At 40.7% G+C, this 26,831-nt stretch overlaps 1 protein-coding gene across 22 annotated transcripts in view; it reads left to right on the top strand.

Annotated features, from left to right (window-relative positions):
* Positions 1–26,831, top strand: part of GPHN (gephyrin) — a 483,693-nt gene that overhangs the window by 291,610 nt on the left and 165,252 nt on the right. For 12 of the 22 annotated variants that reach the window (XM_084848902.1, XM_084849007.1, XM_084848989.1 and 9 more), the window contains 3 exons: positions 15,930–16,130; positions 19,333–19,605; positions 21,497–21,604. In XM_084848902.1, coding sequence (XP_084705028.1) covers positions 15,930–16,130; positions 19,333–19,605; positions 21,497–21,604 — 582 coding nt within the window. The remainder of the gene's footprint in view (positions 1–15,929; positions 16,131–19,332; positions 19,606–21,496; positions 21,605–26,831) is intronic. The other 10 variants (XM_084848962.1, XM_084848936.1, XM_084849053.1 and 7 more) reach the window with 1 other exon arrangement.

Genomic DNA, 26,831 nt, shown 5'->3' with positions numbered 1-26,831 from the left:
CCTAACTCAGGAAAATGAAAACAACCAGGGAAATGAAACTACTCCTCTCAGGGTTACACCCTCCCAACAACAACAACAACAAAAAATCAGGCCTCTAGGCCTGCCCTTTTTACCTTGCCTCTGTAGGCCTCAAACCTTCACACCTCACAATGGAGGGATGTAAAACATGGGTCCCCCAAGGATCTCTATCACAACCAGTGCTTTTTAATTGTTCATAAATGATCTGGAGTTAGAGGTAAGCAGTGAGGTGGCCAGGTTTCCTAATGACACCAAATTATGTAGAGTGGTTAAAACCAAAAGGGATTGTGAAGAGCTCCAAAAGAGCTCTCCAGACTGAGGGAATGGGTATTAAAATGGCAAATGCAGTTCAGTGTAAGCAAGTGTAAAATGATGCACATTTGGGCAAGAAATTCTGGCTTCACATATATGCTAATAGGGGCTGATTGAGCTGGTGGACTAAGAAAGACATCTTAGGCATATGGTTTAGAGCTCAATGAAAATGTCAACCCAGTGTGCAACTGCTGTGAAAGAGGCAAATTCCATGTTGGGGATCAACAGAAAAGGAATAGGAAATAAAACTGCCAACATCATAATGCCTTATACAAAGGATATTGTAGAGCTGAAGAAGGTGCAGAAAAGGACAAACAAAATGATCAAGAACTGGGACAACCCCGACTTCGAGTCAGGACTGATGTCGCTCCGTGGGAGCTTTCTCAAACAGCGTTTTAAAAGGTTGAAAAACCTTTTCATCTCCCCCCTGGAATGGAAAGGGGGGGGCAAGGCAACAGTTCTGGACAACATCTTGGAGAAAGGTAGCTCCCATGCGATAATGGGGGGGGGGGCAGATTCCAGGATTTATCTCCCCAGAGCTTTACAGTGCAAAAAGCTGTACTGAGACTCCTATTTTATAGGAGAAAACAGGGCTGATGTGTTCCATATAATATATGCTTTAAGAAATATCAACAACCTTTGAGGGATGATTTAAGAAATGTTAACAATATTTGAGAACATCTGAGGACCTGTAAGATCTGTGTGAGAGAAATATGTCTGCGCCAAGGAGAAGAAAGGAGCTGGCATCCACACACACACACCGCATCATCTGTGTCCAAAATGTCGAAGACAGAAGATATAGGGGAATTATTTACGCTGATAAAGACTTTATCTTCGCAATTTACGGAGCAGGTCAAAAGGCTGGATTTAATCCAAAATTCCATCACCGCCCTGCAAGGAGCTGTAGATTTAATTAATGCGGCACGGCAAAAAATGGAGACGAAAATTAATGAGATTGAAGACCGTGTGGCTGGAAATGAAACAACGACTCAAATCTCTTTTAAAAACACCTCTGATAGAATTTCTCAACTGGAGGCTTTCACTAAGAGATCCAATGTATGTATTTTGGGGGTTAAAAATTTGCCTAATGATGTAAAATTGCTTATTTTTGTGGATAAACTTTTGCATGAGATACTCCCTATTCCATCTGATTATTTACTTGATATTTAGTAGGCATTTCGTGTGCCAAATGCTAAAGGGACTGATTACACCATCATAGCTCAATTTGCAAAAGTCTCCACAAAGAATTATATCCTGCGCTTGGCAAGAGAAGCTCAAAGTCTTTCCTGGAGACAAGATAAAGTTATGTTATTTCCTGACTACATCAAAGAGGTGGCGGATAAAAGAAGGCAATTTATCAAAGCAAAGAACTTGGCAAAACAAATGAACTTACAATACTACTTAAAATATCCTGCTACTCCTTGCATTGTGTTTGAAGGTCAGATTAAGAAGTTTCAAAATCATGAAATGGCGGAGGCTTGTGTGAGCGTAAAAATGCGTGAGAATCTTGTCACAACCCCATGAACTGGAATTTTTATACAAGCTTTGTTAATTGTTTCTATTTAGCTTATATGATCCAGGCTAACTCAGAAGATAAATGATTATATATATATATTTGCTTATTTTCTTTCATTTCTTGTTTTTTCTTGCTTTTATTTTAAAATAGATAATATACTATAAAATATATTACTGAATGTTGAAGGTTTATATTAAGTTTTATTATTATATTATATTATATTATATTATTATATATAAAATTTTATTATTATTACTAATAATACTAGGCTTTTGGGAATAAATTCTAGACCTCTTTCTTTGATATAAGATTGATGAAATGATATAGAAATGTAAGGTTGTTTATTAAATTGTAAGATTGTTAAGGTTATAGACATGGTCTTTAAAATATAATGACATTGGAGACCGGGGGGTGTTGGAGCTTAAACTCAATTCTGTAGTGGGGGGGGGGTCTTTTTTCTTCGCTTCCTTTCCTCCTCCCCTTTCCCTTTTTTTTTCCTCTTTTTTCTTCTCTTTTTGTTATTGTGGTGTCCTCATCAGAATATTATCTTGCTGGGAAATTGAAGCATTGATAAGGTTGTGGGTAATTTTGGTACTGTTTATTTCATTCATATAAAATAAATAAAAATATATTAAAAAAAAAGAACTGGAACCAACCCCCTATGAGGGAAACATTTGAACCTAGAAAAAAGGCGAGTAAGGGGGGGACATTATAGAGGTGTGCAGAATTATGTATGGTGTAGAGAAGGTGAATAGTGTGAATTTTCTCTCCCTCTCTCATAAGACTAGAACCCAGGTTCATCTCATGAAGCTGAATGGCAGGAGATTCAGGTCAGAGAAAAGGAAGTACTTCTTCACACAGCACATAGTTAAACTATGGAATTTCCTACCACGAGGTATAGTGATGGCCACCAACTTGGATGACTTTAAAAGGGCATTAGACAAATTCATGAAGGAAAAGGCTATCAGTGGCTACTAGTCACAAAGGTCATATATTACCTCTAGTATCAGATGCCAGTTGCTGAGGAACACAAGCGAGAGGGTGCTAAATTGTGCTCATGTTCTGCTATCGATGTCTGTGGACTTCTACTGAGTGAACAGAATGCTGGATTAGATAGATCTTTGGTCTGATTCAGCACGGTTTTTCCAGTCTTCTGAGACCGCTCCTCCTGAAAGGACTAGAACCACTTTAAAACTGTGCCTCCCATGCCCAATCCAGATAAAAGATCCAGAAGGTCGATGGTATCAAAAGCTGCTGAGAGGTCCAGAAGAACCAACAGGGTTGCACTACCCCCATCCATTCCCCGGCATAAGTCATCAACCAGGGCGACCAAGGCTGTTTCCGTCCCATAACTAGGCCTGAAACCTGATTGGAATGGATCTAAGTAATCAGTTTCATCCAAAACAGCTTGGAGTTGTGAGGCTACCACATGCTCCAGCACCTTGCCCAAGGATGGCAAATTTGACACAGGGAGGTAGTTATCCCAAACCATAGGGTCTAAACTTGGTTTCTTCAACAAAGGCCTCACCACAGCTTCTTTCGAAGCTGCGGGGACCTCGCCATCCCTCAAGGAGGCATTTACTACTTCAGAGATCCAGATACCCAGCCCAGCTCAGGCAGATTTCACAAGCCAGGATGGACAAGGATCTGTAGGAATTTTTAAAATCCTTACGTTTTAAGTAATGTAGGTTTTATTTAAGAAATATATATTTCATCTGTTGCCCTGGTTCTGAACCACTGGTAGTAGGAAGTACTTTTTTACTTTTATGTTTTTAAAGCATCACAAGCTACTATAACTAGAGCTGTGAGGCTGAATAGAGAAAATATGCTAGAAGACCAAAAAAATAATAATTGTGGAGTAGACAGGATAAGTGTTACTTAATGGCTATTGTTTTCGTGATTACTGTGTTTTGTGCCAGGAAGCAATTTTAGTCGGAATGGCTAAGAACTCTGTGGTGAGTTTACCTAGATATTACTGATTAGCAGGCTAAATCTAGCCATGAGGCAATTTTATCTGGCCCTCAGAAGCCCTATCAAAATGTAATCAAGGTGTGTTACAAATGTTTGGCCACAGTTTCACTCAGAAAGCAAGTAAAACTATGTTCATGTTGTATGAGATATTCTACAATTTAATGCATCTCTTTTTGATTTTATGTACATGTAATATACACATTTACATATTTGTCTGCACATGTGCTCTGTAACAGGGAAGCCCTTACTTTTAGATGGTGCCAACTCTATCATGGAGCCTTATCATTCAATAAAGGGATCTGTTTGTGCAGCAAAGTAGAAACTGCACATGTGCAGGCCAGCTTCACAGCCTTCCAGAGCTCTTCCGGTAGCATGAGGTGTGACCCCCTTGACCAACTACTGTATTCACCTTGATTCAATCTGAGAGAAGGTGGAGCGCATCATTCCCCCTGTCTTTGCTGTCACAGAATTAGTATCTCTAGAACATCTCCAGACTTCTTTCTTCAACAATTATATTCTGACTCTTACTTCTGTTTACATTCTAATTAGCTGTCATTAGATATAGTTAATGAGATGAGTTTACCATTTCAGTTTTACTATGCCCATTGGGACTGTTATATTTTGGACTCTTTTTTTTTACCTCAGTAAATGACACAAAAGTACCATTCAAGGAATTCACCCAGAAAGTGACATTATCCAGTCTGTGAAATAGAGATTTTTTAATTACTTTTCTAGGCAGAATACAACTTTGGCATGCCAGATTTGTCAGCAGTTTACTCCTTAACCTTGAAGTGACAGAGCATTTCACTTAAAGGTAGCCTTGTGGGAGAAAACATTGATGGATTATATGTATGTTCTCAGCCAGGCTACTGGGAGTGCTTCCTCACCTTGTGATGCCCATTTCATCCCAACCCAGATAACTTGTGAGTCCAAAACAAAAGGATAGATGAACTTGGATCCCACAAGGAAAGATCACTTCCAAAAGATCACTCAGCTCTGATTAAGGCCATGCGAAAGATTCCTCCTCTGCTTTAAGTGGATTGATACATAAGAACGCCAAGTCTAAGTACAGAAGGAAATCTCCTTTGGAACTATTTCAGAAGGTGTCCAAGAAGTCCAAAGAATAAATAAAGGATGAAGAGGCTTTGCTTTCAAAGGAGCCCATAGTACAGCATAAATAGTCAATACACCTTCCAGAGACATTGAGTCAAGAAAAGCCTATGTCAAGTGTGGGTGGGTCACTTAGAATCTCCTTGCCACCAGAAAATGGTAGATAGAGATTTGGAAGAGATAACTTTCTGGACCAATATTATGTTCGCTATTATGAACGATACTGTGGTTAGGATGGTCATAATATGGAAGGTGCTTATTTTTTATATAGTTGCCATATGGGATGGTTATTCTTTATATAGTTGCCATAGTGATACACCTGGCCCCAGTCACTGGATTATTTTTTCCACCTCCAAGACATGAAGATGGTTCATACTGGAGACTTTATTCATCACCTAAAAGCACTGAAGGTGAGATCAAGGTAATAATAATTCAGGTTGAAATAAGACAGGCCACCATAAGCAAGAGGAGACAGAATCAAGTGTAATTCCTGGTATGGCAATGCCTTACTCTGAAGCAAAATCCAGCTCAAAAATGAGGGTGAAAGACCCCTCTGCCTTAGATCTCTTACATAATTTGTAATATTCATTGGGAATAAAGAAAATAAGATCTTCTCAAAACTATACATTCTCACACACACACACACACACACACACACACTATATTATATTAGTTGGACATAGAATGTCAAGATATCAAAACATATATAGGAAGCCAGTGTGGTGCAATGTGGTGGGATAAAAGTGAGTTGACCCATCTAGAAATAGTGATTTTAGTTGAGAGATCCAGTGTGGTGTAGTGGTTAAAGTGCTGGAATGTGTTAGAATGGGACTCAGGAGACCCAGATTCAAGTCCTCACTCAAGCCATGAAGCTCACTGGGTGACTTTGGGCCAGTCACCGACTGTTGGGTTTGTTGCGAGGATTAAATGGAGAGGAAGGGAATCATATATACCACCTTGGGCTCCTTAGAGGAAAAGGTGGGATATAAATGTAACAAAGAAACAAATAAATAAAAATATGATAAAATGGCAGAGAGACTGGAATTATGAACTCACCACAGAATTGTGGGACTTCGTTTTCTAAAGGATCCCTATTCTGATTTAGTCTTCATATACAAAAAAAAAACGTTGTTAAGATGGCCACCCAGCATCCTCTTACTCCACTGAAAAATCTCATATAAATAAGGTTCAGTGGTGTTAGGTCTGCCAGAAAGAAAAGGCAGATTTCTTGCATATGTGGTGGTTACATGGTCGAGAGGAAAAAAAAATTGGGACGTGATAGCTGGCACAATTTCTGAGATGCTTAATGTTCGGTTGCTACTTAGTCCAAAATTTTTTCTGCTTAATTCTTTTGAAGATGTCATCTCTGATAAATATTTTGAAATAATATTACATTAATTGTGGCAGCAAGACTGGTCTTTGTAAGGTATTAGAAGGTACAAGAAAGCACTCATTAAAAAAGAATGACTTTACAAGGAAATAGATTTAACTAGTTGTTTAAATTGCATCCTGTTCAAAAGGTTAAAAATGAGTGACGTATGATCTTTGGTAATCGTATATATAATGTTTGTCTACAACAGATCATTATTCCTCCTGGTTGCATTTTGTCTGAGATTTAATATTCTATTTTAACAGGTTTATCATCATGTTCAATCAGAATTTTAATGTTCTTAATTCCTCTTTTATGGTTCTTGATATATTGGCTATTTGTATACTTTGCATGACACACACTTTATACATACATACATACATACATATATTCTTCCTCAGTTCTGTCATCCAAATTAGGGAAATATCAAGCAATTATGGACAGATAATAGTGTCACTTCATCTTTCCCTTATCTCTAGGGATAAGCAGTTATTGGCTGAGGCCTCTCAAGCGAGGGCTATAAAATTGTCTGATAGTAAAAGGAAAGCAGAACATCTTCTGCTAAATGGAATAGGACAAAGCGTATAGAATAGAGTTCAGGACCAGTGTATCACAAGAACGACTTTTGACCAGCGAATGGGTCTTTTCTGTGGTGGCACCCCAACTGTAGAATGCCCTTCGTAGCTTTCCACTCTCATTACTTTTGGGGCCCAGATTTAAATAGCTTTATTTGCCCTGGCATTTCGACTCATTGAATTGTCTATTATGGATGCTTTTGGACTTGGAATTTTATACGGATTTTTTTATTTGGTGCTGTGCTGTTTTTGGTCTTGTGGTTTTGTTCTGTGTATTGATTTGTTTAGTTTTTGTTTTTATTTACAATGGCACTTCAAACAGTTTTTGGAGAGATGAGAGATACATTTATTAAATAAAAATTAAATAAAAATTCAGTTCTCAGACGAGTGATCCCCTACAGAAAATACATAAAGTGTAATATTCTCTGGAAGTCACTCCTAGATCTCAACCTTTCCTTTGATCCCTTTTTTCATATGCTGGCCAAAATAGAAAGGCACAGCATAGATAGTATGTGTCCGGGTGGGAACTGAGCCCAGAGAGCCCCAGAGCAGTTCTGATTCTGAGGAGAAACAGCAGTCCGTGGGAGTGGAGCCAGCTCATCCCTCAAAGGCTCAGCACTTGGTAGAGATTCCTCCTCCCGGCATTCCAGAGATACTTAGTGACCCGGGTAGTGAGGGAGTATGGGAGGGGGGCTTCTTAGATGCTCGACGCAGATGCAAAGAGCGACGAGCGATGGAGGGCGCAGAGAGGAGACATAGCGCACGTTTGGCGCACAAGCAACGGCCGCCTCCCATGGACCCAAGGGAAAGAGGGAGGATCTCTCCCTAGCCCATAAGTTCTGGGTCTTCAAGTGACTCCCTTTCAAACGGGGATCAGCTGCTTGCCTGAAGCTTAGGCCATGCTCCTGTCCCTTGCTCTAGCCGCTGGTGATTAGCATCTGAAAGAGTCATTAAGCTGTAATGGGATTAAAGCTTTGAAAAGAATTTCTTTTCGTCTGTGTCTTGAGTTGGCTATTGGGATCTACTGGGGGAGGCCGCCAAGTTGGGATGTACGAAAGTCACTTACCTTTCCGCAGAAATATTTACGTAGGCTAAAACGGCGAATCAAAAAGGGACGCAAATAGCGCCTGCTACGCTATTTGCATTCCCCTTTATTTTCACCGTAATAGTCTACATAAATATTTACATAGACTAAGACGGCCAAAAATAAGGAACGCAAATGGCGGCGGCCATAGCAGCCGCCATTTGCGTACGTGTGTTTTTTTTTTAACCCAGCCATGATAGGCTACGTAAATCTTTATGTAGCCTATCACGTCCCTGTAAAAAAAAAAAAAAAACACCTCCAGACTGCAAATGGCAGCGGCGGCAACCAGTCGGAAGACCAGCCGCTGCTGAAGCCACCGCCGGAGCCCTCACCACCCAGAACATCCGCCCCAGGTAAGTCTCATCCCGGGGGGATCGGCGGGGGGGCAGGCCGTTCCGCCACAGATTTCGGGGGGCCGAATGCACTGGCATTCGGCCTCACCGAGATCTGTGGCGGAATTCTCTGACATCCCTTCCGCCAAGGCATTCCTGACAGCATGGAACTGAAATTAATTCTAGAAGCCTAGAGGTCTACTCTATCTTGTGTTGCTCCATCTGCTTATAAGCAAAATATTTGCCTATTTAAGAGAGTTGCCTCAAGTATACACTTCTTTCAAAGACAGATTGTGCTCTTTCAGGAATCAGTTGTCAAAGATGACTACAAAATAAACGGGATCTGGGTACTTTCAATAGTTTCTGCAGGCTATGTAATGAAATTCAAGGACATCCCCACCTATAAGTCTTGGAAACCTTGGAATCTCCCACCCACCTATGTCAAGAAGTGGAATCACTTCTGATAGATAGATAGATAGATAGATAGATAGATAGATAGAATTAGTGCCTTCTCATGTGATCAGAGGAGGCTTTTATTCAAGTTATTATCTGAGAGACAAAAAATGTTTGGAGGAAAGAGATGTGTATTGGACTTGAATTGTGTTGTGGTAAGAAGTCCAAACAACATTCTGACAGGAGTACTTTTTGGTCTACCAGTACCAGAGATTACTTGAACAACAGAAGCATGGGTTTTACATTGTATTGGGAGCATTAGTCAGTGCCTAATGGACCAGACAGAAGAGAGATCTAAACATCAAGTCAAGAAAAGGCTTATTTCTCTGGCCCCTGTCCGAAAAGGGAAAGTGGTTCAAATAGCTATAGATACATGCTGATAAAACATTACATGAACAAACAAGATGGAACTTTATAGAAGAATATTTAGGAGCAGAGCCTTCAAAATCACATTTTGCTTGCTTATTGTTCATTGTCGTGGAAGGCAATATATTAATGCTAATATGTTGGCAGAGTCACTAAGCATACTAAGCATACATGTCTGATTCAGTAAGTCATGTGTAGACTAAAGATTTATCTGGCTTCAGTATTCCAAGAGTGAGAAATACCAGAAAGATCCCTTTTCTGTAAGGGGCAATACCTTTTCCATAAGATTTAATACCATACATCTTCTATTTTGCTATGTGCAGCTGAAGACCTCAATTAGTTGAGAAACATACGTGAAATTTCATGAAAACTCTGTTTTATGTATTCTTGGCAGTACCATTAATTACTTGCACCCTTCACAAACTTAAGCAAAACAGGTTGCACCATATGCTGATCTTGCATGGCCAAGACATGCATGGTTTGCAACTCTGTTGTCTGAGACTAGAGGTTAAAGCAAGGTCCTATCGTTAGTATTGGACCTAGAATCATAGAATAGAATCATAGAATAGTAGGCTTGGAAGGGGCCTACAAGGCCATTGAGTCCAACCCCCTGATCAATGCAGGAATCCAAGTCAGAGCATCCCTGACAGATGGCTGTCCAGCCTCGAATGCCTCCAGTGTGGGAGAGCCCACCACCACCACCTGATATCAAGGTGTGTCAGTTTATATCACAATATCCATCTCTTCAACCGAGGCCTTGGAAGAGCACACCTCTTTTTGAAAGATCAAAAAACAAAACGTGTCTCCTTCAACTGAGGGAATCATCTCCTCATAAATAACTTGATGGGAAATATTTCAGCAAGAGGTTTAGACCTGCAGGACTCAGCTGGCTCCTGGAAGCAGCAGCTGAGACTGTGCCTGGCTTTGCTCTTCCTTTGTCTTTTCCACATGAGGATAGCAGATGAGGAATGAAGCGCTCTCAGCTGTCACTTCCAGGAACTGGCTGTGTCCCAATCCTGAGACTCAACTGGCTTTGGGAAATGCCAGCTGAGAGCATGCCAAGCTTTGCTCCTTCTCCACCTTCTCTGTGCAGGAAAGATAGATCAAGAGTGAAGCACTCTCAGCTCGCACTTCCAGGAGCCAGCTGAGTCCTGACTCAGTGCAAGTTAGAGGCAGGTGGTGGCGAGTGACGCGGCAGCGGTGAGGTGGGGGTGGGGGTGTGACGCAATGCAGTGCAGTGGCAGCAGGGGGTGGGATTGGTGGCTATAGTAAGGGGGTGGGTTGAGGTGATGGTGGCATGTGTGTTCTCCAGCCTCAGGCAGTGGAGAGCTTCTGCCCAAGCTGGTTATCCATGCTTTGGTTACATCACGTTTAGACTATTGCAGTGTGCTCTACACTGCACTCCTGGAAGTGCTGGCTGTGAGCACTTCACTCCTCATCTACCATCCCCATGTGAGGAAGGTGGAGGAGGAGCAAAGCCAGGCCCACCCTCAGCTGGTGCTTCTAGGAGTATCGGGACCATATTACACCTGTCTTGAAAGACCTACACTGTTTGCCAATTGCTTTCTGGGCTCAATTCAAGTTTTTAACATTTAAAGCCCTAACTAGCTTAGGGGCTGGCTGTTTAAGAGGCCACCTGTCTTTTTATGATCCTCCTCGGGTATTAAGATCTGTAGAAGATCCTTTTTGAGGGCACCATTACCTGCAGAGGCCTGTTTGGGTGTGTGTGAAAAGGCTTTCTCCTGTGTAACACCCGAACTGTGTAATGTACTCCTTCAAGAACTACATTTCACCCCCACCCTCTTAGCTTTTAGAAAGGGTGTGAAGACACTTCTCTTTAATTTAGCCTTATAAATTACAGAGTTGTTTTAATGTTATGATGTTTTACTGTTTTTACTTTTGTTATTTTTTATTGTGTTATGATTCTTACTGTGATTTTTATTGTGTTATGATACACAATTTGCTGTGTACCGGCTTGATGACTTTTTAGAAAACAGCAGTATATAAATGTTAGTAGTAAATAAGAATAAAATAAACTCATTCGAAAAGTGCTCTTTTTGCAGGGGGGGGTTCTCACCTTGGACAGCACAACTGTTGCATTTTATGTTTAGAGTGGGTCACAGAATTGACTGCTGTGTTCAGTGCCTTAAATTTACAAAATCAGCCTGTTCTCAGAAGCGATATTTTACTCCCATGTGTCCAAATGGCTATAACATAACAAATGACATAAATTGATTATGTACTTTGCAGCCAAAGATGGAGAAGCTCTATACAGTCAGTCAAAACAAGACGTGGAGCTGACTGTGGCTCAGATCATGAGCTTCTTCTTGCAAAATTTCAGCTTAAATTGAAGAACGTAGGGAAAACCACTAAACCATTCAGGTATGACCTAAATCATATCCCTTATGAATATACAGCAGAGGTGACGAATAGATTTAAGGGATTAGACCTGATAGACACAGTGCCTGAGGAACTATGGACGGAGGTCCGTAACATTGTTCAGGAGGCAGCAACTCAATCCATCCCCAAGAAAAAGAAATGCAAGAAAGCAAAGTGGCTGTCTGAGGAAGCTTTACAAGTAGCTGAGGAAAGAAGAGAAGTGAAAAGCAAGGGAGAAAGGGGAAGATATATCCAAATGAATGCAGAGTTCCAGAGAATAGCAAGGAGAGACAAGAAGGCCTTCTTAAATGAACAACGCAAAGAAATTGAGGAAGACAATAGAATGGGAAAGACTAGAGATCTTTTCAAGAAAATCGGAGATCTCAAGGGAACATTTTGTGCAAAGACAGGCATGATAAAAGACAAAGAAGGCAGGGACCTAACAGAAGCAGATGAGATTAAGAAGAGGTAGAAAGAATACACAGAAGAACTATACAGGAAAGATCTTAATGTCCCTGATAGCCATGATAGTGCGCTCACTGAACTTGAGCCGGACATCCTAGAGTGAAGTCAAGTGGGCCTTAGGAAGCATTACTAACAACAAAGCTGGCGGAGATGACAGTATTCCAGCTAAGCTATTTAAAATCCTAAAAGATGATGCTGTTAAAATACTGCACTCAATATGCCAACAAATTTGGAACACTCAGCAGTGGCCACAAGACTGGAAAAGGTCAGTTTACATTCCAATTCCAAAGAAGGACAATGCCAAAGAGTGTTCAGACTACCGTACAGTTGCGCTCATTTCACATGCCACCAAGGTGATGCTCAAAATCCTACAAGCTAGGCTTCAGCAGTATGTGAACCGAGAACTACCGGAAGTACAAGCGGGATTTCGAAGAGGCAGAGGAACTAGAGATCAAATCGCCAACATTCGCTGGATCATGGAGAAAGCAAGAGAATTCCAGAAAAATGTCTATTTCTGCTTCATTGACTACGCTAAAGCCTTTGATTGTGTGGATCACAACAAACTGTGGCAAATTGTTAAAGAGATGGGAGTACCAGACCACCTTAGCTGTCTCCTGAGAAACCTGTACAAGGGTCAAGAAGCAACAGTAAGAACCAGACATGGAACAACCGATTAGTTCAAAATTGGGAAAGGAATACGACAAGGCTGCATATTGTCGCCCTGCTTATTTAACTTATATGCAGAGTACATCATGAGAAACGCCGGGTTGGATGAATCACAGGTCGGAATTAAGATTGCCGGGAGAATTATCAACAACCTCAGATACGGAGACGATACCACCCTAATGGCAGAAAGTGAAGAGGATCTAAAGAGCCTCTTGTTGAGGGTGAAAGAGCTGGTTTGAAACTCAACATTAAAAAAACGAAGATCATGGCATCTGGCCCCATCACTTCCTAGAAGGGGAAGAAATGGAAGCAGTGACAGATTTTATTTTCTTGGGTTCCAAGATCACCGCAGACAGTGACTGTAGCCATGAAATTAAAAGACGCTTGCTCCTTGGGAGGAAAGCTAAGGCAAACCTAGACAGCATAGTAAGAAGCAGAGACATCACCTTGCCGACAAAAGTCCGTATAATCAAAGCTATGGTTTTCCCAGTAGTAACGTATGGCTGTGAGAGCTGGACTATAAGGAAGGCTGAGCGCTGAAGAATTGATGCTTCCGAACTGTGGTGCTGGAGAAGACTCTTACGAGTCCCCTGGACTGCAAGGAGGTCAAAGCAGTCCATCCTAAAGGAAATCAACCCTGAGTGCTCATTGGAAGGACAGAGACTGAAGCTGAAGCTCAAATATTTTGGCCACCTACTGCGAAGAGAAAACTCCCTGGAAAAGACCCTGATGCTGGGAAAGATTGAAGGCAAAAGGAGAAGGGGACAGCAGAGGATGAGATGGCTAGATAGCATCACCAATGCAATGAATATGAACTTAAGCACGCTCCGGGAGAGAGCGCAGGACAGGAAGGCTTGGCATGCTATGGTCCATGGGGTCATGAAGAGTCGGACACGACTTAATGACTGAACAACAACAACAAGTCCAAATGGCACTTTCCCAGTTACCTTTGGAACAACCCTCATCAGTGCCTATTTTATTATTGATCCAGATGTCTCTTGTCCAGTTGGCATTGGAGATTCAATTGTCTCCACCAGTTATACCACTGATGGTTTAACCTACCATACCTGATACATCAGTTCTATCTCTGGGACAGACTGCTTTGATGGTTGAGTCTTTTCCCAAACCAGTCCTGGATTGTCCAGTGTCTTTATTATGTCCTATGCTTGCCTTCTCCAGGACATAGTGCTTTTTCAGATGTCCATATCATCTCTTCATATTCTGAAGGTGAGATTGAGGCTACATTGGCTTCCTCCCCTCCTGATCACTCTCTCTTTGATGCTTGTGTTCTTCTGCATAACGAACCTCCATGAGACCATAGAAGCAGCTCCTATAGTCCTCAAAATATCCCTGAAGAATTTATAATAACCCTCACAGGGAAAGCCCATGCTGAGATTGTGACCAATCCTCATGCTATAGGGCAGCCTTCCCCAATCTGGTGCCCTCCAGATGTTTTGGACTACAATTCACAGCATTCCTGACCACTGGCCACACTGGCTGGGGCTGATGGGAGTTGAGGTCCAACACATCTGGAGGGCACCAGGTTGGGGAAAGCTGCTGTAAGGATTGAGAGAGTTTTTTCCTAGGGTGATTGTTGACATCACCCTCCTCCTTGCCACCAATATCTTCACTGGCAGGATTTCTTTTTAAAAAGAAATAAATGTTACTAAAGGTACATGTGGAGAAGTACAGTTAATGCAATGGAAAAAATGGTCCAAATAAACAAAAGATCAAAATACAAACTACTAAGATGGATAACCCAGGTCTAGGTTTGTAACTATGACAAGAGCTCCAGTTGGTACTCTCCACATAGAAGCCATAGTTTGTCTTATCAGATCTTCCTTTATCACCCTTATAAGGATAGGGATCTGAGCATTTTCCATCTCTGTAGTTCATCAGCCACTTTCTTGCCCCACAACCACAGTATTGATGTTCCCTTCTGCTCACGGCTACATCAGAGTCAGGGCCATTCCTCATCCTATCGTTTCTCGCTACTTTGCCCATCACTGCTTCAATTCTGCCCATAGCTCCCATCTCTGCTGTGCTTACTCTTCTGTCTTCAGCAGTCATTGTATCATTTCTTTGCAGCACTGCTTTCTAGACTACTACTTTCTTCTAAGCACCAACCCCAGTACCAAGTGCACCCGTTGTAGTGCCCACACACACATTGAGCATTCCAGCTGTCCCTGTTTTTCCATCCACAATACCAGTTGTTGGCTTGACTCAACCCAGAGCGCCTCCTATGAAAGCTCTTGTATGTATGTATGTATGTATGTATGTATTTATTTATTTATTTAAAATATTTATATGCTACACTTCATGGAAATTCATTCCAGGCTCATTTAAAACAATATAAAAGAACAAACACAAAATAAACATACAGCTCACTAAACAAACCAAAACACCAAATAAAAACAGTAGATTGAAAATCCAAAAGGTTTTTCACTTAAAATGCTTGGGGGAATAAAAGTTTTTTTTCCTGGTGCCTAAAGGACAACAATGTTGGCTCCAGGTGAGACTCCTTGGGGACAGCATTCTATAAGTGGGGTGCCATAACTGAACAAAGCCTTCTCTCTGGTTGACACCTGCCTCACATCTGTGGGAGAAGGTCTTGCCTTTTCTGAATTGCTTGCCCCATGACCAGAGGCTGCTTATTCAGGTATTCCTGTTAAAGGCCAAGCACCTTTTAGCTGATTGAACTGAAAGTAATTTCCGGCTCTGTCACCTTATGGTGTTATGCCTGGTTATGATTCACTACTCTCCCCCAGACACCAAGGTATGGAATACAAACTTCCTTTCAAAGGCCAATATCATTTTAGCCCCAGATTGATGACATCCTTAAGCAAGTCAAGCAAGTCTTGTTGGTACTAAACTCAGTCTCCTATTGCCAGTTCAGAGCACTTATAAGTTAGTTTGCTAGTTTCAGATATGCACACCTGCACAGAAATCACAGAGAAGAAAAATGGGTTGCTTAACTGACTTTTTCAGGTGATCTTCTGTGTAATCCCACGGTCCATATTCCTTTCCCCACTGCAGGCTTGTAGTTTGGTTGTCTGGGTTGTGGCGGTTAAGAAGGAACTGAGTCAGAAGGTGTTTTATGCCCTTCATGACATGCATACAACATGGGGACCTCCCTCTTGAGGGGTGAGGCTAGAATGCCCACCCCATTTTTCTAAGCTGTAGAAGTTTCTAAGATAATGCTCTGTAGAGGCACAGCTCCCATGTGTGTGACTGCAGAGAAGATCACTTGAAGAACATCAGTTACAGGTAAGAAACCTGTCTTGAAAACCTGTTATTATTTTGGCCTTCCCAGCATTTTCAGGAAGAAACTGGGGGATGGTGTGTTCCCCCTCCCCTCAGCATGAGTGAAGGTGAGGGAAACCATTGGTTAAGGGGAGTGGGAAGCAAGCCTCATGCTCTTGAAGAAACTCTGGAAGATATCTCAGCTGGCCTGCATATGCTGATTTCCCATTTGTGTGACTGCACAGAGAGCCACTCAGATTATCAGATACAGGTATGTGCAGCTATAAGACTTAAATTTAAGGATAATAAATCTAATTAAGCAGACCCCCCCCCCCCCCGCTTACTAGTGACAGGCTCTTATTTCCTGTCTGCATCTTGGGTTCAGAGAGATGTGGTTTTCCTGATGCTGAGAAGGGCTGAGTCATTCATAAACATCACAGTTACTTTATTTATATGCCCACAGGTGCCTATAGATTATAGTTTAAAACATTTATTAACAAAAAGCAAATTTATTTAAGACAATTAGTGAAAGAAAATAATACCATGGTACTTGTTGACAAAGTTTAATGAGAAAACAAAACTAAGCACAATGCATACATTACCAACATAGATTTCTGCTAGCAGAGATTACCCCCTGCTGGGCATGACCTCACCCAGTATTTTTCTTTTATAATTTTACACTCCAACATGATATATGATATGACTGTTTACTGTACTCTGATTGGCTAGTGTACTCTTTTAATCCCACCTCTCTATATGTATTCCTATTTGCTGACATCTTGTTTTTACATCTACAGTTCTACAGAAATTTCCCAACTTGTTCTCTGGTTTAGACCTATTTGGGGCATGAACTTTATTGAGCAAGAATTTTTTCTCGTAATGTTCTCTTTTCTCCAGGTCTAGCTACCTGCCAGTAATAAGCCAAGAGCAAATTCTGATTCAGAGTTCTCTTTGATATATTTAATATGATCACTGCTTTAAAAGAAAAATTTTTGCATTTGGAGCCCACTTCACAATCCTATTTTGGGGCTTTGGGGCTGTTGTATGGATAATGGCTCTGACAATCCAGAAGTTGGTCATCCCTGGTTCCTCTGCCTCGCTATTCTATATGCTTCTTTTTCTCTTGTAGAGACATCATATGAAATTAATTGGCAACAGATTCAAGACAGACTGAAGAAAGTACTTCACACAACACCTAATTAATTTATATAATTCACTGCCACAAGATGAGGGAATGACCACTAGCTTAGCTGGCTTTAAGAGGGGATTAGTCAAATTCATGGAAGAAAAATCTATCAATGGCAATTAGTCAGGATGCTGAACTAAATGGTGTTTTTGTCTGATTCAGGAAGACTCTTCTTTTATTCTTATATTTTTAATAGGTAGGTGGGATTGGAGTACATATACCTGAGAGCCTCATTGTAACCAGGAGAGGGAATTAAAGATGAATCCATCATTATTCTAAATTACTCCCACCTAACCAGTTTTCTCCAACTCATTTTTTCTTTAAATGAAGAAAAAGAGCGAGCAGTAAGAAATTATCCAGTATGAATTCTGGAGACTTGGAATGAGGGAGAGAAAGTCTAGAGCAACCTTACCCAACCTGGTGCCCTCTAAATGTTTTGGATTTCAACTCCTAACCAGCATGACCAATGGTCAGGAATGCTGGGAGTTGTAGTCCAAAACATCTGGAGGGCAGCAGGTAAGGGAAGTCCAATCTAGAGTTTTGAAGCAGATCTCCTTTAGGGACTTAGAAGAAAGGGTGTTTATTTCGAGTAAGTATTGAATGCAGATGGATGGGGCAGTACAGTACGCCAGTTATGTTCTATGAAGAATATCAGTATAAGAACAGTCAGGCACAGTACAGTGAAGTAGATTTAAAAAGAAAAGAACTATGTGAAGCAGCAAGAAATAATACCAGATAGGAACAGTATGCTGACCCCAAAAAATGGCACCAATTAAGAACATACTCTTAAGTAGCACTTAAAGCTGGACAGCTGAAAATTCTAGTAACTGGATACCAGTATGTTACTACAGCCAACCTTTTAAGTTTTTTAAAAAATTTCTCTCTTCTGCCTTATTGAATTTGGTATACAGGCTGCAAGTGGGATGCTATAGAAAGTAAGCATAATACTAGAACTTGAGAATTAGTAAGCCAGGGTCTCACCAATCAAAGATCTTCCATTCATTACTTTTATCTGGGCTACACTAACTTCAATCTTATATGATCTACCAATACGTAATGAGGATATTGTAAGGACTGCCCATTTGCTAAAGTTGCCATCAGAGGCTTTGTTCCAGGCTTTCAGTGGGAAATAGACTGAAATGGTTTTTCCTACTATCTTCAGCTACTGTTTACTCCTGCTACATTATCTGTTTTTTTCTTGCTCATTTTTGTGTCATATTGCACAGGTCCCAAGTTCAATATCCTGCATCCTCAGTTCTGCCCCCCACCTTTTTTTTTTTTTAAAGAATCTTAGGTAATAAAGCAGTATTGGACTAGAAAAACCAGTGGCTGATTTAGTATAAGCCAGCTTCATATATTCCCTAATAGATAGGGGGAAAAACAAAACAGTAAGTAGGAAGAAATTCAAAAAGACCTAGATGGTCATTCCCAAAGGCAATTTAAGTCAGAGAAATGCTATTTATTCTGAAAACTCCCAATATGATCTTAGGATATATCCAAAATATAATTCCCATTTCAAATTTAGTGGAATGTGTAAACAAGAATTGGACTGTGTGGACTAATGTATAGAAAGTTGGATTTGGACTGAGTCCAAGTCCCACTTTGATTGATTCCTGATCCCAGGAACTGATTGCATGCCTGTAGGCAAGTCTTATTTTCTCAACTTTTCTTCTCCATGTATTAAACAAGAAACTGTGTGCTAACTGCACATGACTATGGTATAGACAAAAACAAGAGATATCGCTAAGAGGTATGTAACAGGCTGATTTGTGAGGAGGTGTGTTAAATGTAAAATTAAAAAGGTGCCTCTTGAAAAGTAAATGGGTCTGTATCATGAACCAGAGTACAAGGTGATAGTGAAAAGAATGAAAACTTAAACAGCTGAATCTAATAACACAAGTGCTATATTGTTTTAATATGATTTAAATAAAAACATACAATCGGTATTGTCTACCTAATTTGAAAAAACAACTTCTTGCAACAGTAGTTTTGTCTAAAATTTATGTTTTTAGAATTTATCAAGCCACAGGTTTATTACATGTTGCAGCCCACTAAGAGAAAAGTATGTAAAGGAAAGCCTAAAGAGTAGAACTGTGGTGTACACATTGTAAAGCTAAATAGAAAAATAAAGATGTCAAGAGCTTTAGCGAATTCAAAAAGTGCATAACATATACATAAAAAACAACATATGGAGTCAGATCTCTACTCAACTATAATATTAGAACTGCTCAATAGCTATGATCTTTTCTAGGTAAGTCTTCATTGTCATTTTTCTCATTGTGCACAGGAATGCTTTCAGTTTATACTGCCAGCCCTACCTCATGCCATTGACCTTTTGCGGGATGCCATTGTAAAAGTAAAAGAGGTACATGATGAACTTGAAGATCTGCCTTCACCACCACCACCTCTTTCTCCTCCTCCAACCATCAGCCCACACAAGCAGACAGAAGACAAAGGTGTACAGTGTGAGGAAGAGGAGGAAGAGAAAAAAGATAGTGGAGTTGCTTCAACAGAGGATAGTTCCTCCTCGCATATAACTGCTGCAGCCATTGCAGCTAAGGTGAGTTGAGGTCCTGTGCAAAGGGGCACATCAGTTTCTATCTCAGGTACTTTCCCAGAACAGCTAGTTACCTTTTAGGAATACATTTGATTTTTGTCTATCTGTAGTTACTGCAATAAAAGGTCTTGGTGTTTAATCACATAATTTTAAGTTTTCTATATATAACATAAGTTTTCTTCACTTTTTTCTTTGCATCAGGTATAGTTACTTAAATCTAGCAGTGCCCTAGCACAAGGGGAAGGCACTTCTGCTTGAACACAGGGAGGTCCCCCATTTCCGTCACCTTCTCTCCAGCTGCAGCACCCGTGCCCCATTGAACACCATTCCTGAAGTTCCCTCAACGTCAGGGGCAGCTTTTCAGCGGGCTCAGAGGGTTATAATAAACGGGAAGAGGCATTCTGCTTCATGAATGCTGATGCTTCTTAGGTTTCTAGCCATTGCCTTTAATTCAAATCTCCTATTATACGGGAATGTCGTAGTTCTGTGCAATAGTAACTTCAGACATTTATCATCATTTAATTATATCTGTGAAATAGAGGCCTTTGCAGAGGCACCCACATACCCCATGTTGATCACCTATTGAGTAAGAAACGTGGGGGCTGGATTGAGTGAAGGGGACTGTACAAATACAGCAGCACCAGTCATGATTGCTGTTACTCTTGTGAATCTGTGGATTCAGATGAGACCAGAGTGTGCAGACCAAGCTTCCAAATGTCGATCTTCACATTAAAAAAAAAACCAGTGGAACTTAAATAAGCTTTATAGATATAGATATCCATAATTTAATCCAAGTTTTGAGAGATCTGAACCCTGGCAAGCTAGAGTTGAACCCAATGTCTGGAGCAGGGATCTTGCAGTGCAATCTATGCATGTCTACTCAAAAATAAACCCTACTTAAGTTCATTGGGACTTACTCTCAGGTAAGTGTGAATAGGATTGCAGCCTAGGTTTCTGGGCCATAGCTTTTCGGTAGCCTGAAATCCAGTAACTCTCATTTTATGAATTTAGCGCTAAATATCATTATTTTTGTAACTGAAATTATTAAGGTCAGGGTTCACTGTTTTCAGATCATCTCCATACAGTAACTATTTTCTTCATGTGTAACACTCTCTTTAAAAGCATATGCCAGATGTGTGAAAACGTGCTGCAGTTTGTCACTAGTGGAAGTTGAATTTGTATTAATATTTCATAATGCTGTTATGTGGGATCATGCCCTCACCACTATAGTTGCAGTGATGTGAAGTATTCTTGTCCGTACACTCCAGGCAAGGAAAGTATCTCTATGTTTATTTCTGGGTGGCATACACAACTCCTTTTAAAGAACCCTAAGTAAGTGGTGTGGCAAGTTGCAGTCTGGTTGCTACCATGTTGGGGCGCCAACTGTGCCCACTGAAAGTTCTGGGCCATCCCACAAGAAACTGGGAGCCTCTTGTGAGACTGTGTTGCTTTCAGTACTTTACATGGTAGAAGGGATTCCAGAGGCCGAGGAAGAGACAGCTTTCACCATTACTCCATGACAGGGAGGAAGGCTAAGCAGGAGGAGGAGGAATTGTGTATTCTTTAATTTCCTTCCCTCCGCATTTAAGACCATGTCAGCAGCAGACTGAGAACCCAAGTATGGGACATTGGGTAAGACTCTACACTCTCAGGTGCACCCTACTCCAAGACACTACAAGTATAGTAACCATGCGCTGTCGTGGAAAGTTTCAGGATTCAAACAAATAAACATTAAAAGAAGAAAATACCTGAGATCTAAACTGGTTGTGCTCATTTAAACACCTTGCATTTAGGTATTTCACCTGTTTTCACCCTTGTTCCCTCTGTCATTTTGCTTGTTTAGTTTTATGTTTTCCTGTCACTGTATTCATAGTTGTTATGTATTGTACATTAGAAGCATCCATCCTACACCAGTTCTGCTGTTATCATGGCAAAAGGTGAACATCCCATTCCTGGTCTCATCTGTTATTCCCATCACGCAGCAGGCAGTGCAGGAGAACCGGTAAGACACACCTACCAGAGGGTTTTACACTAATATCTGCAGACATACTGCCTTCTCCTTTCTGTGTATAAGGAAGAGATACAGCTGTTTATTCTATTTGCACTAACATACTGTGTTGCTTTCTGAGCAAACAAGTTCTAAATTGCTATTCTATACGTTCTTATCAAGTATATAGTGTTTAAGATCATTTATTTTAACTGAAGTATTAATTTTAAGATCTCTGTCGCTCCCAGGTTGAAGCATTTGCTTTGGTTTAGAGCAGGATTGAGCAATTTGTTCAGCAATGAAAACTGTCTCAGAAATGTTTGACTTCACATACTGTGGTATTTCTGTTACCATAAAGAAGGCTACTTTGTAATTCAAAAGAGCCTTGGTGGCTGCATCTAGGCTTCAAATTGCTTGGCCTTGGATTACAAGCAGATATTTCTGGTAGATGCTGTTACTGATTATCCATCGCTGACATTTTTATATCACTTACTGATCAAATTCCAGTTCTCTTTTTTGGCTTTGTTTCACTCACAAAATGAAAACTGCACAGAAAGTATCTAAATTGCCTTTTGTATGTGTGTCAGTGTCCCCTCCTAAATAAGCAGTGCATGATGGCTTAAAGAGAATATGAATATTACCATTTAGTAAGGCATCAAATTCCCCCACCACAGCAAATAATAGCTCCCTCACATTATTAGAATCTGAACAATAACCTTATAACACTGAAAATCAGTATCTGATAGTGTTAGAAAACTGAGGTGAAGAGCATCAGTAAAAGATCTGTAATTGAATTTAATCACCATAGTAAGCTGGTCTCCAAAACTTTGTCCTTTCAGCAGACATGAATATCCACATCTCCACTGCCAGGGAAGGTATGGGAGCAACAATAGGAGAGTGGAGATTTCCTTCCCTTTGACCTTCCCTTCCCATTTACAACTCCTAAAATGTAGGGCAGAGAGAAGAAGGCAAATTCCCTCCCTCCTTCTTGGTGAGATACAGATGGAAGAAGCAGAGAAAGAGAGGGAAGGAAAGAGACTCTCCATTTCCAAATACTAGCCCTAGAGTTATTGGGGAAGAGTTGATCACACAAGGTAGGATGTAAGAGTCTCCTTCCCTCCCCCTCTCCCAGTGAAGTGTTTCCCCACAATTGATATACAAGCCATTTTGCTGCACTTTTCACAAGGATAACGTTAGCTGGAATAATTCCCATGGAAACAAGTTTTCTTTTATCTGCATGCTCATTCAGCCAACAAACCAAATCAAGTGCACATCCCTTCTGCCTGCTTTTTTCCTCTGAAGCAGAGATAAATTAATTCCCTTTCAGTTTAGTGAAGATTGCTACTCTAATCCGAGTGTTTCTATAGCTCAACACTTCATTAATACTTCCACCCTCCTAAAAGTATTATGAACGTAGCCACTTATAGCAGTAGAATTAACTTTTTTGATTGCCTTTAAGCAAGTTGTGAAATATTGTAAGTGGCAAGAGGCATAAATAATGTGCTCAAATGTTTTCCTATTTTTTCCATCGCTCATCCTTACTCCCCCTCCTCCTCCCCCCCATTTCACCTTCACCTGCCCACTCCTTCTCCTCTCTCTTCTGATCTTTGGTCCCTCCTCCTTATCACTGCTCACCCCTCCTCCCTTCCCTGCTCCTATCCACTACTCACCCTCCAGGTCTTTCATCTCCAATATGCTCAACTTGCTCTTTTCCTTGCTTACTGTTTAATCCCTCTTTTCACCATTTTCCTCCTGCTCCTTCCCCCTTCCACATCTTCCTGCTCCATTGTGCTAGGGCCTGGCAGAAGGTGCTGAAGGCTGCAGGGCAGGGTTCCTCGCAGATACAGATGTAGGAACCTCAGTTGTTGTCTTATTTATTTTCAGGGTGGGTGCTTCCTTCCCCAGACTCAAATGAGATAGAGGAGGTAAGAAAGGGGGCTCATAGCCCCTGAAGTTGTACCTCAGAAACAATAGAACAGGAAGGGATTGGGCCCAGCTAATCCACACATCTACGAATATCAATAGAGGATACAAAGTGGAAGCTAGAGAAGTTGCCAGCAGCCTGTGCATGAACTTCATGGCCAGACTAGCTTCGCAGGGATGCCCCTCCCTTAGGATGGCTCCCCCCTACATTGGCTTCCACGAGTAGCCAACCTGGCGGAGTGTCTGAGCCCTACCCCTAATTTTTCCCGCTTCACTCTGCAACGGACCCTATCATCCCTCAATTCACACCCCTCACCCGCATCATCCTCCACAGCTTGAGTTCTCATGGTGGAGGAATGGAGGAGCAGTTCAGCCTGGGCCATCTGTGTGTCAAGATCTTGGGAAGACTCGCCATATCTTGGCTCCCTAGGGAGAGTTCCTCCCGCTGTTCTTGCTGTTCCCATTCTGATTCTGAATCTGAGCTGCCAGACATCTCCACACGCTCAGGTTCATTCCTGCATTGAGCAGGGGGTTGGACTCAATGGTCTTATAGGCCCCTTCCAACCCTGCTATTGTATGATTCTGTGAAATCAAGGTATTGCCTAACTGGAATTTGGATTTTTCCCCTGGATTCTAGAAAAGAATGATTGCTAAAAGGACTATGAAAATGAATATCTTGCTGTGTGCTATATCCTGTATGCCTGATGAAGTCTTCTTGGCCTGGTATATCAGCCTTCCCCCACCTGGTGCCCTCCGGATTTTTTGGACTTCAGCTCCCATCAGCCCCAGCCAGCATGGCTAATGTTCAGGAATCCCAGGAGTTGTAGTTCAAAGCACCTGAAAAGCACCAGGTGGGGGAAGGCTGCTGTATATGTTACTTTTCATGTAATTCTTCACAACAGGGCAGCACATTCATGGAATAAATTCTCTATTCCTAAAAGGAAGGGTATTCCCAAAGTAATTCTGTTTTAGTGAACTCCAAATTTTAATTGTATAAAAAACACTAACATGGTAGTTATAGAGGAGCATCTGCCAGTTTTTCAGAGAAATGAACTTACCCATTGTGCCATCTGGTCTTAAATCCCAGAATTATTATTTTTTCAAACACCTAGTTTTGTAAGCATTTAATATAAATGAAATTCTTCCTGGGTTTGAAGAAGCACATTTAGAAATACAAAATCCATTTGTAGCAGAAAGAAAACAAAACACTCTATGATACCTTAAAGGCCAATAAGATTTAGATTATGTAAAATGCCCCATGTTCTCAGATTTAGAAGTCATTGGGAAAGAAATAATATCACCTCAATTCATTCAGTTCGTCATTTAAGAATATTTATGAACAAAGTGCAACATCAACTTTTCCTATCCAAAAAAAAAGGAAAGAAACGTAGTTGTATGAACTTTGTTCTGTGGGTTAGTTTTTATCTTATACGAATCTGTGGGTGCTTAGTACTAGAATAATTTAATAACAGAAAATCCTAAAGTACTTATAAATTCAAGTTTGTTCTAAGATCTTTAGTTCACTGGGAAGAAGTGTGTATTATGGTTTGCCTGTTACATTAGAGAGTGAACTGATGTAACAATGGATGTGAGCCTGAGGGGATAGAGAGGTCATTGGAAGACCAATCACTGCAAAGTTTCTTGTTGGAACAAGAACACAGAAGATCATGAAACCACTGAAAGATATTTTGAAATAGCTAAATAATTTCTCAACAGTAGTTTTATATGAAGAAATGGGAACAAGGCCCCACAGGGTAAGAAGTCAACGAGACGTACCTGAGTCTGATCCACTAAGATAACTCTTATGATCTTACATGCTTCTGTATAGTGGAACCTGAATCTGAAAACAACAGAAGTAGACTTGCCTTTACAATTTTCAAGTGTTCATGTCTTAAGGTTTGCATCCATAATGACTTCTAAAGGTTCTTTCTCATGAAACCAAGCAACTGGGCTGCATGAGATCTTCCCCCAGCTATTTACTCAGTCTGTCTCTCTTTGTATTATGCATATTAATATGCCACCATATCCCTTTCACACTGTATACTCATGTTGTTGTTTTGTTTGTTTTGCATTGTTTGCTCTTGTCATCTCTTTTGTATCTATTGGACAAGAACCTTGTGACCTGAAAACTCACCGGTGCACTTTCCTAGAATGTATCCATTAGTGGAAAAGAGGGGAAAGGGTAAAGTGGAGGTGAGAAGAGGAGGGGGAAAGGGGAATAAGCAGCTTCTTCATCTTCTTGGGCAGATTCACTCTACCAAATAAGCACCTAGAATAGAACAACAACAAAACCTCCCATAAGAGAAAAAGGGAAGACACCAGTTCCTTTCATAATCTAAGTGGCCATTTTGAAAGCTTTTATACTGAAAGATGGCATTTGCTTCTATTGAGCAAATATCTTAGTGTGTCTTCATCTCTATTCATTTGTATTAATCTGGTGTCTTATTTATTTTCATGCCGTTAAGACTTAAAGAGTGCTTCCTTTTAAAACTACTTCCCTGTTTATTTCATTGTGTCCTTTCCTTCCTCTGTTACCAGCACATACTCTGCTGAGGTTGACTGCTGACTTTCTGAATTTTATTTCTAAAGTTTTATTAATTAAAGTAGTCTCACTATTAGACTGATGGTAAAACTGAAATTTGGAATTTAAAAAAGGTTAGTAGTGCCAGTTGCAAAGATGGGAGAATCAAACACATTGTGGAGTAAAAAGATGAAAGGATTTCTCATATTCTTAAGGAAAATTACTAAAACTAGGCTCATTTACCAGAACTACCTAATACCATGGGTAGCCTGGGCAAAATATTAAAATGTCCCTTTACTCCTTGCTTCCTGCAAGCATCTGTAGAGAGATTTAGAGAATGTAGTCTGTGACCCAGATTGGTTTCTCATATGAATTCCTTTTATCAAAGGGTTATGATGTGGCCAAATTGCTCATAAAGCAGAGGATAGCAGATACATCGTGGCAAATGGACACAGCCAAGGTGCTAATTGTAGGTCAAATGAATTATATGCTGGGTTGCCAGCTACATTCAACCAAGCGGCACAATATTTGGCACACCCATGTCCCTATTCATTATGGGTTCTTATTACAAAATGCCGACTGAATAGTATTCCCTTGAAGGAAGTAAAGATTTCATAATGTACCCAGGCCATGTCGGTTGTGTCCATTCGGTTTCAAGACAATGGAGGATCGAATTCACTTTCTGCTAGAGTGTGCTAAATATGATAACTTGAGATCCAAATATATTTTTCCACTCCTAAAGAAAAAGAGGCTGGAAACATCAAGGGATAAAGTGCTTATGTTATTAAATGGATCGGA

The sequence above is a fragment of the Heloderma suspectum genome, chromosome 1 (assembly GCF_057233095.1).
Source record: "Heloderma suspectum isolate Gila_16-S chromosome 1, 16-S_ref, whole genome shotgun sequence".
Taxonomy (NCBI): Eukaryota; Metazoa; Chordata; class Lepidosauria; order Squamata; family Helodermatidae; genus Heloderma; species Heloderma suspectum.
The sequence above is the reverse complement of the archived record's forward strand: the minus strand, read 5'-3'. Positions and strand labels throughout refer to the sequence as shown.